This window comes from Lampetra planeri, chromosome 42 (genome assembly GCF_965212315.1).
Source record: "Lampetra planeri chromosome 42, kcLamPlan1.2.h2, whole genome shotgun sequence".
In the NCBI taxonomy this organism is placed as follows: domain Eukaryota; kingdom Metazoa; phylum Chordata; class Hyperoartia; order Petromyzontiformes; family Petromyzontidae; genus Lampetra; species Lampetra planeri.
The window spans coordinates 3,958,811-3,969,449 of NC_136148.1; the positions used below are offsets into that span (position 1 = coordinate 3,958,811).

At 53.7% G+C, this 10,639-nt stretch overlaps 1 protein-coding gene across 1 annotated transcript; it reads right to left on the reverse strand.

Moving 5' to 3' along the window:
- Window positions 1–2,743: 2,743 nt before the first annotated feature.
- LOC144732233 (aquaporin AQPAn.G-like) lies at window positions 2,744–9,074 on the reverse strand. Its single transcript, XM_078613632.1, has 5 exons — window positions 8,519–9,074; window positions 6,409–6,830; window positions 5,865–6,133; window positions 4,721–4,801; window positions 2,744–3,193 (listed from the first exon to the last, which is right to left on the reverse strand). The coding sequence occupies exons 1-5, from the start codon at window positions 8,563–8,565 to the stop codon at window positions 2,873–2,875; spliced, it is 1,140 nt and encodes a 379-aa protein (XP_078469758.1). The 5' UTR covers window positions 8,566–9,074; the 3' UTR covers window positions 2,744–2,872.
- Window positions 9,075–10,639: the final 1,565 nt, after the last annotated feature.

Here is a 10,639-nt window from a genome sequence, read left to right on the forward strand (position 1 = left end):
CACCTGAGGACGGCTGCTTGCGTTGTGGCCGAAACGTCGTGAGAATTATTTTATTGTGTTTTAATTGTATTATTTTATTACTTCCCTTCTACGTGACTTTACCGAAAGAACCAAGCAGATTAATGCAGAGACTTGATTCCTTGAAACTGATTTTCTGTTTGGTGGTTGAACATCTTAACAGCCGTTTTATTGCCAGAAAGGGTCAAAACCTATTCCCGATGTTTTGTTATCAGCACGAAAGGTCCCATGTTGTAGCTGCTCACCACGAACTATGAATGCCCTGTCAGTGGCGTTGTCTTTGTGCTGATCTTAAAGGTGCATTGAAAAATGTTGATATTCCGACTGATGCTCCTGCTGCTGTTGTGGAGTGACTCGTGCAGCCAGCTATGGCTGCAGAGTTTGGTAGTACATGTTTGTTTACGACGTTTATTGTGAAAATTCGGTCACAGTTCCTATGACCTGCACTGTTTCATTGCTTTTATGGCTTTATTTTGGTGATTTTCGAAAAGTTTTTTTGGTTTGGCCATGTTTGTTTGTTGTAATACAGAGTTAGACTGATGGCCTTAATCTAAGTTGTCTTGTGTTGTTGTTGTTGTTTGACTTGCATCCCACTGGGAATTTTGCACACAACGTTGGTGTACGGTGCTTTTTCTGCAATATTTTGCTGTCTTTTCTTGGATTTTCTGTTTGCACTCAGTCACTTTAAGATGTTTTCTTGTTCATGTTTTTGTTTTTTGTTTGTTGCGGTTGCACCCGATTCAAGAGCCGAATGGCTCACAGGGCTATACCTAATAAATGAACTTGAAAGTTGAATTTGAACTCTGGTCTAACGCTGGCGGTGAGACGAGGCCCTAGAGAAGGCTGCCGATGTCTATGGAGTCGACTAATCAGTTCCACAGGCAATGCCAGATATGACCAGAGCGAGTGTTTTTGTTCGTATGTTCACCACAACTACTCTGTGTGTGTGGTGAATGCAGTGACTACAAGGCCGTAGCCATGGAGTCAACATTGGGGGGGGGACGAAATCTTGCAGGGGGTCTGGGGGTCCCCCCCCCCCCAGAAAAAAATCTAAATTTGAAAACTCATTTCCTGCTATTTCTTTCCTAAATATTTTTAAAATTCACTAGCACGTAGTATGGACTTTTTATTTATTTTCTACAATAATGTCTAATAGTGAATTGTATTACATTGCTCTGTTTTTTTATTTTTTTTACCTTTTCTTGTTGCATTGTATGTAATGGCAGAGATTAGGGATTCATAAAGTACAACCATAACGACAAGCAGATAAACAGAAATCTATTTTATAGCAATATATTGCGGGGGGAACATTTTGAGAATATTTGAATATGGGGGGGTGGTGTGTGTCCCCCAATTTCTATTAAAATTACGAACTTGAGTGACTAGATTCCCTGCAAAAGGTTTCTGTTTGTTGTTTGAACATCTTGACTAAATGTTGTATTTCATACAGCACTAGATACTAGTGTTAAATAATGATCATCTCCTGCACCTGGTTTATCATCATTATCGCCAACGGTTCGTTAGTATAAACAACACATTCAGCACAAGTATATTCATGGTTTTCAGTTTTCATTACAATGTATTTTGAGACGTGTGTGTTTTTTTTATATGTATTACATGTTACGTATATTTAGAAAGAATTTAAATGGAATAGTGGTTCACATTTAAAATCATCTCTCACCCTCACTCATAACGCCATTCAATCATTCAATTATCCAATCGTGCACTTACTCGCCTATTCACTCAATCACCGGCTCACTCAGACCCTAATCCACTCACTTACCTGCTAACTGAATTACTCACCTAACCGCTTACACACATACCAACTCACTTACACACTCATCAACTCACTTACCACACATCCACCCACTCGTCACGACACCACATATTCACTCACCACCTTACTCAGGCTCGTATCCACTCACTCACCTGTCTTTTACATTAACCTATTCATTCACTCGTTTACTTACTCATCCATCCACTCACTCCACCACTCACTCACTCACCCACCCATCCACCCACTCACCAACCCATACACCCACCCACTCACCAACCCACTCACCAACCCACTCACCAACCCACTCACCCACCCACTCACCCACCCACTCACCCACCCACTCACCCACCCACTCACCCCTTGCGTCACACTCGGAGGAGCTCATCCATTCGCTTACCCACCTGCTCATGCACCAACCCACCCACCTACTTACACACTCACCCACCCACCTACTCACGCACTCACCTACCCACTCACCTACTCACGCACTCACCTACCCACTCACCTACTCACGCACTCACCTACCCACTCACCTACTTACGCACTCACCTACCCACTCACCTACCCACTCACCTACTCACACACTCACCTACCCACTCACCTACCTACCCACTCACCTACCTACCCACTCACCTACCTACCCACTCACCTACCCACTCACCTACCCACTCACCTACCCACTCACTCACGCACCCACTCACCTACCTACCCACTCACCTACCCACTCACCTACCCACTCACCTACCCACTCACCTACTCACACACTCACCTACCCACTCACCTACCTACCCACTCACCTACCTACCCACTCACCTACCCACTCACCTACCCACTCACCTACCCACTCACCTACCCACTCACCTACCCAATCACATACTCACCTACCTACCCACTCACCTACCCACTCACCGACCCACTCACCTACCCACTCACCTACCCACTCACCTACCCACTCACTCACCTACCCACTCACCTACCCACTCACCTACCCACTCACTCACCCACACACTCACCTACCCATTCACTCACCTACCCAATCACTCACCTACCCACTCACTCACCCACGCACCCCATTCGTCACAGCTCGGAGGAGCTGCGTTTGCGCTGCGCGTGGTCTCCCCCGGACCGCTCCAGCTGGATCACGTGCACCGTGGGGCTCAGCACGAGGCGCTCGGGGTCTCGCTCGGCGTGGGGTGGCGGGGAGAGTTCGTGGACGACCGCCAGCCTCTCGTCGTCATCCCGGGGGGCCAGCTGCTCCGGCCACCGCGGCCACTGCGGCTCCGAGTCCGTGCGCGATTCCGAAGGGCCACGAGCCGGAGGCTCCAAGTCCGGGCACAGCAGGAAGCGGTAGGCGGCTCCCGCCACCACGGCGCCCACCGTGGGGCCAAGCCAGTAGACCTTGGGTCAGAGAGGGCGCGGTGGGGGGGGCAGTTAGAGAGAGATAGAGGTGGGAGAGGTGGGGGGAGAGAGAGACGTTGAGAGAGGGGGGGCAGAGAGAGAGACAGAGATGAGGGCGGGGGGGGGGGGAAGAGAGACAGAGACGTTGAGAAAGGGGGGGGAGGTAGTTGGAGAGAGACGGAGGTGGGAGAGGTGGGGGGGAGAGAGACAGAGACGTTGAGAGAGGGGGGGGGCATAGAGAGAGACAGAGATGAGGGCGGGGGGGGGCAGAGAAACAGAGACGTTGAGAAAGGGGGGGGGCAGAGATAGAGACGGAGATGAGGGAGGGGAGAGAGATAAAGGGGGGGGGGGCAGAGAGACAGAAACGTTAAGAAAGCGAGGAGGCAGAGAGAGACAGACGGTGATAGAGACAGAGATGGGGGCGGGGGCGGGGGGGGGCAGAGAGACAGAGACGTTGAGAAAGGGGGGGGGGGGGCAAGGAGAGAGACGTAGACAGAGATGAGGGAGGGGGAGAGAGATATGGGGGGGGGGGGGCAAAGAGAGAGACAGACGGTGAGAGAGAGGGACAGAGATGGGGGGGGGGATGGTGGCGGATGCAGCTATATTCTGCACAGAGTTTCGCAGCTGACGAAAATATAATTGCGCTCGAGACGAAGATCCGCCGTATCGCTTTTAACAGGCTGTTGGGGCACGTGCTGTTAGCGAGTAGCACCTGTGAAGGCCGACACGGCACACGAAGGGATGGGCGGCCAGTACCACGCCCGACCGCCTTTGTCTCCCTCGTGGCAATTTTTACACACCACATACTCATTTGAGGCTGAGTCCACCTAGGGGAGGCCCAGGACCGGTTAAGATCATCGTCACGGGTGTTGGCCGTGAGCGAGAATCGAACTCGGGACGCCGGGTTCGTAGCGCAGCGCGCTAACCGCTGCACCACCGCTCCCCACATACAACAAACACGAAAATATTCTCGAGTCTTTCGGTAAAGTCACGTAGATAGGTTCAAATAAGATAACAAAATAGCAAAAAAACTACGACGTTTCGATCGCAACACAAGCAATCGATTGCTTGTGTTGCGATTAAAACGTTGTAGTTTTTAAATTTCGATTTAAAGCTTTCGTGGCTGCAGGGATTCATCTTCTTGGTTCTTTCGGTAAAGTCACGTAGAAGGGAAATAATACAATAATAAAAATAAAACATAATAAAATAATTCTCACGACGTTTCGGCCACAACGCAAGCAGCCGTCCTCAGGTGAAGAACAGGTCTGTGGGAAAGACAGCGTCTGAATGAAACACCACCAGGCTTGGCAGCGTATATTTAAGCTGCTGGGTTGAACCTATCTACGTGACTTTACCGAAAGACCCAAGCATATGAATTCCTGCAGTCACGAAAGCTTTAAGTCAAGAACAAACACAAAGATCCTCCGTATAGCCTTGAGGGGCAAGTGCTGTGGGCGAGAACCAATCAACGATGCGTACACGACACACCCCCATGTCAAATCACCCCCATTCGAGGAATGGACTAACCCAGTGGTCATCGAAGCTTCCCATGAGGAGGGCCGGTCCCAATGAGCGCGCGGGGTTCATGGAGGCACCAGTGTACGGGATCTGGCCGGCAGGGGCACACAAGCAGGAGGGGGGGGGTAAACAGGGAGGTATTGGCAACCCCTGTCAATCACAGGGAGGTCCATTGCCCGAAACGTCACCACACGGATACCATTGCCTTGAGACGTCATCGGGCGCCACGGTGGCTTTTCGTGGGTTCCATCCCGACCCTGACGCCTACTGTATATTTGGAGTTTGCGGTGTCTCTCACTCATCATCATCACGGTGGCTAGGAGATGTTAACTACCTCGCCTGGTTTACAGGAGGTCGTGGGTTCGATCTCGACCCTGACGCCTACTGCTGTATATTTGATGTTTGCCGTGTTTCTCTCACTCATCATCATCACGGTAGCTAGGAGATGTTAACTTCCTCGCCTGGTATATCAGGAGATCGTGGGTTCTGTCCCGACCCTGACGCCTGCTGGAAATTTGGAGTTTGCGGTGTTTTTTTCTTTCTCATCATCATCATCACGGTGGCTAGGGGATGTTAACTACCTCGCCTGGTATACAGGAGGTCGTGGGTTCGATCTCGACCCTAACGCCTGCTGCTGTATATTTGGAGTTTGCAGTGTCTCTCATCATCATCACGGTGGCTAGAAGATGGTAACTACCTCGCCTGGTATACAGGAGGTCGTGGGTTCTGTCCCGACCCTGACGCCTGCTGCTGTATATTTGGAGTTTGCAGTGTGGGGGGCTGGAGAGGGGGGTGGGGTGGCTACGGGGGCTGTGGGGGCTGGGGGCTGTTGGGGGGTGGGGGGGCTGGGGAGTGGGGGGGGGGCTAGGGGGGTTGGGGGGTGGGGGGGGGTGGGCTGGGGGGTGGGTGGACTGGGGGTGGGGGGACTGGGGAGTGGGCGGGCTGGGGAGGGGGGGGGCTGGGGAGGGGGGGGGAGGGCTTCGGGGGTTGGGGTGGGTGGGCTGGAGGGGGTGGCTGGGGGGGTGGGGGGTGGGGGGGGTGGGGGTGGGGGATGGGGGCTGGAGGGGGTGAGGGGGCTGGAGGGGGGTGGGGGCCTGGGGTGGGGGATGGGGGCTGGAGGGGGGGTGGGGGGGGCTGGGGTGGGGTGCGGTACAGCGAAGAGGTGCCCCGCGGTGACGCTGAGGCCGATGGCGAGAGGCCCCGACGAGGAGTCGCGGCGCCGCGCGTCTCCCGCGGAGAAGACTGCGAGGACGAGCAGCAGCGTGGCCGCCGCCTCCACCAGGAAGGCGCGGCCCACGCCCAGACCCTCCCTCACCTGGGCGGCGGGGGAGTGGAGAGAGAGGGGGGAGGGTGGGAGAAGGACGTGGTGGTGGTGGTGTGTTGTGTGTGTTGTGTGTGCCAATGGGGCATCGATGTGTTGGCCTTACCCCGCATATCCGATCGACACGGTTGGCTACGTACGGTGCGAAAGAATCTTCTTGGTTCCTGGTCTTCACCTGAGGACGGCTGCTTGCGTTGTGGCCGAAACGTCGTGAGAATTATTTCATTATGTTTTATTTTTATTATTTTATTATTTCCCTTCTACGTGACTTTACCGAAAGAACCAACAAGATGAATCCCTGCAGTCACGAAAGCTTTAAATCGAAAAAAAAAAATTTCTCATTAACATTTCTTTTGAAAACACGCGCACAACCAACGAAGCCTCACCCGCGTGACCCCCAGTGACCCGCGGAACTCCTCGGGAGTGACGGCCACGAGTAGCCCAGCGCCCACCGTCGCCCCGAGGCACTGGGCGACAACGTAGAGAGCAGCTTTGGCGAGCGTCGTCCTGCGCGCCGCGAGCATCGCGACCGTGACGGCGGGGTTCAGGTGTGCCCCGCTCACGTGCCCGAAGCAGTGGACTGCCGTGGCGAGCGAGAGGCCGAAGGCGAGCGAGGTGTGGGTCACCCCGGGGCTGCTGTCGGAGCCGGCCCAGGCAACGACGGAGCCGAGGGAGAGGAGCAGGAAGAGGGCGGTGCCCGCGAGCTCCGACGCGAGGGCGCGGAGGAAGGGGCGCGTGAAGACCCCGCGGAAGGCGGTCATGGTCGGGGCACGGACCGACGGTTTGCGGCAGCAGGAGCTGTTGACGGGGAGCGGTGGCGCGGTGGTTAGCGCTACGCTGCGCCGCGAACACCGGCGACGCGAGTTCGATTCCACGCTCACGGGCGAACGACAGCGATTATTACGTGAGCCGGTCCTGGGCACTCCCCCCCCTCTAGGTCGACTCAGACTCAAATGAGTGGCTGGTGCGGTGTGTAAACATCGCCACTGGGGAGACAAAGGCGGTCGGGCGTGGTGCTGGCCACCCATCCCCTCGTGTGCCGTTGTCGGCATTCATTGGTGCTCGCTAACAGCACTTGCCCGAATAGTCTGCTGAGGCTACACGGGAGATATTTGTCTTTGTGTGTAGTGGGGAGCGGTGGTGTAGCGGTTAGCGCATTGTGCTACAAAGCCGGCGACCCGAATTCGATTCAAACTCACGGCCAACACCAGCAATGATGATTATCTGAACCGGTTCTGAGCCTCCCCTAAGTCTACTCAGCCTCAAGTGAGTACCTGGTGCGGTGTGATAAACATCGCCACTGGGGAGACAAAGGCGGTCGGGCGTGGTGCTAGCCACCCACCCCCTCGTGTGCCGTTGTCGGCCTTCATAGGTGCTCGTTAACAGCACTTGCCGCTATAGTCTGTTGAGCCTAGACGGGGGATCTTTGTCTTTGCTGATGATGATGATGGGAGTGCGGTTAATGATGATGATAACGATAATTATCGAAAAGTTGATCATGATTGATGATGATGGTCAAGTCTAATTTACTTTGGGTTAGAACATGTGTGGCGTCCGTTCTGGCACAAATCTGCCACCAAAATCCGCATCATCACATCGTTACACACACACATTAACATAAAACAACTATTTTATACAGTTCAAAAAAGTTAAAAGCAAGTTGTGGCTCTGAGTTAGGGTGCGCGTTATGATTATGATAATTATGAGTTCTAATTGGGATTATTTTTTTTATCCTATCGCGGCATTTGTCCGCGTGACGAAGGTGATTCGTTTTGCGCAGCTCAAGAAAGTAGTTCTTAGCCGCCCGCTCAGAAACCGCGCTATAACGGGCGTGTTCCGCGTTATAACGGGTGACGCGTGTTCACGAAGGGCAAAATCGCGTTGTGCGAACACCGCACGCGAGTCGAGGACTAACCCTATTTATACTGGTAGGAACATCCTGGTTACATCAGCCCACAGGGGATTATTGTGTCCATCGTGCAGGGAGGGGCTGGGTGGGGAGGGAGGGGATGGGTGGGGAGGGTGGGGATGGGCTGGGTGGGGAGGGTGGGGCTGGATGGGGAGGGGAGGGGCTGGGTGGGGAGGGTGGGGAGGGGCTGGGTGGGGAGGGTGGGGAAGGGGCTGGGTGGGGAGGGGCTGGGTAGGGTGGGTGGGGGCTGGGTTGGGGGTGGGAGGGGTGGGGCTGGGTGGGGAGGGGCTGGTCACCCCGTGGTGCCCTTATAAAACTCAACGTTTAACCTACTCATGCCGGCTTGTGCCCGCCCTCACAGTCGGCCATATTTGCGGAATACACCACGCCGCCGTTGACCCTGGCCATTGACCGAGCAACCCAACGTTCCTACCAGCTCCCTCCGCAGGAATGTGTTTAAATACGTCGATTTAAAAAAAGAAACACTCGCGAAGTGACACAATGTGGTTGGCGCATTTCGCTGCCAACGACTTGATACACCGAGACGGCGATTATCCTACTTACGAAGTGACCTTACCCGGAATGGAGAAGACGAAATAGGTTCCTGCAAAGATCACAGGTCATCGGAGTTGAGGATAGATCCTCCTTCGCATCTGTCCTGACCCCGAATCAACAACAACAACAACAACATTATCATCATCATCAACATGTCCGAATGCGCACACCGTTTCGGGTCTGCACATCACACAGCCGCTATCCCGTCTCTGCACCGGCTACCACTCAAGTCTCGAGTGGACTGTGAGATCCTGCTAGCCGCTGCCCTGCAAGGCACTCGATGTGGTTAGCCCCGCAGTGTCTGCAGGAACTGATCCACGTTCATTCTCAAACGAGGTCCCTGATATATTCGCATCGTCGCCTTCTAAGGACTTAGAGGTCAAGGGCTCTCCCTGAGGGTGATGGGGATTTTTTGCCAGTGCAGCTCCCAAGTTTTGGAACAACGCTTTGCCCTTGCTAATACGACAATCAGAGTCGTTAGAGATATTAAAGTCCCATCTTGAAAGCTCGCCTCTTTAAACTGGCCTCCATCCCCTAGTTCTCGCCGTTCACCATTGTTTTGAGTGAGTAAGTGGGTGGGTGAGTGAGTGGGGTGGGTGAGTGAGTGGGGTGGGTGAGTGAGTGAATGTGTGGATGAGGGAGTTAGTAGTTAAGTGGCTGAGTGGGTGGATGGGGGAGTGAGCGAGTGAGTGGGTGTGTGAGTGGGTGATATCAGTAGAAACATCAGTATACAGATCTAGCTCGTCATGTGTGTGTCTGTCTAACTGTGTATACAGATCGATCTCGACAGTACCTACTGACTCTATTGTGTGTAGCGTGTAGAGGCATCAATGCCTACAAAAACATTCTTGACGTGGGGTCGACAATTGCTGTAAACCTGTTGGATCAACTTGTCACCGGCACATCTGGGGGGGGAGGGAGTCAACTTTCTACAACTTTTTGAATCGCGCCTTCTGAAAGGCGCTCTCATTATTTGGTTGACAAGCGAAACGCCGGGCTGTTACGATCGATACCAGCAGCAGTAGCAGCATCATCCGCAGTAGCAGCAGGAGCAGCAGCAGTTGTATCAGCAACAATATCATTATCAATAGTAGCAACAGCAGCAGCAGCAGCGGCATTATCAGCAGTATCTGCAGCAGCAGAAGCAGTATCAGTGTCAGCAGCAGTAGTAGTAGCGTTACGTACCTGAGAAATCGTTTTCACCATCTGCGATCTCCAGGTGAGTGCTGCGTGTTTGTGTACTCTCCCTCTGTCGTAACGTGCAGGTGTGTGTCTCTGTCTACCTGTGTTTGCAGATCTATCTCGTCAGGTGTGTCTCTGTCTACCTGTGTTTGCAGATCGATCTCGGCAGGTGTGTGTCTCTACAGCTGCCTACATCGCACTATGAAAATACAAAATCGACGAGTCTATAACAATCAAAACTATCTCTCTCCGGATATCTCTGCAGCTCTACATTGAAGTGTGCAGGTCTTCACCGACACGTCCATTTCTGCAGGTGTGTGTCCGTCTTTACAGGTGTGTCTGCCTAGACAGCTCTGTCTGCACGTCTATGTGAAGACAACTCTATCCGGACAGGTCGATACAGGTCTGTGTATCCCTACTGCTGTACCTACAGGGCTATATATATGTGCGTGATGTCTGACTCCCTGTAGGAACGCCTCCGTTCACTCACTGTACCATCGCCTCCCTCTGGACCGCTCTGCTGTTATAGAGCCCCTCCTCCTCCTCACCGTTACCCAGTTACCTGCCTCCTCCAACTCGCCGTTACCCCAGTTACCTGCCTCCTCCACCTCACCCCTCCACCTCCATCCTTCCTCCCTCCCTCACTCCACCTCCTCCTCCACCCCCTCCTCCAACTCCTCCCTCCCTCCCTGTCTGTGACCCTTCACCTCCCTCACTAAACCTCCTCCACCTCCTCCACCTCCTCCACCTCCTCCTCGCCGTTACCCCAGTTACCTGCCTCCTCCACCTCACCCCTCCACCTCCATCCTCCCTCCCTCACTCCACCTCCTCCTCCACCCCCTCCTCCAACTCCTCCCTCCCTCCCTGTGACCCTCCACCTCTCTCACTCATCTCTCACTCCATCCACCTCCTCCTCACGGTTTACCTTCTTCGCTTCCTGTCTCAACCTCGTTAGCACGTC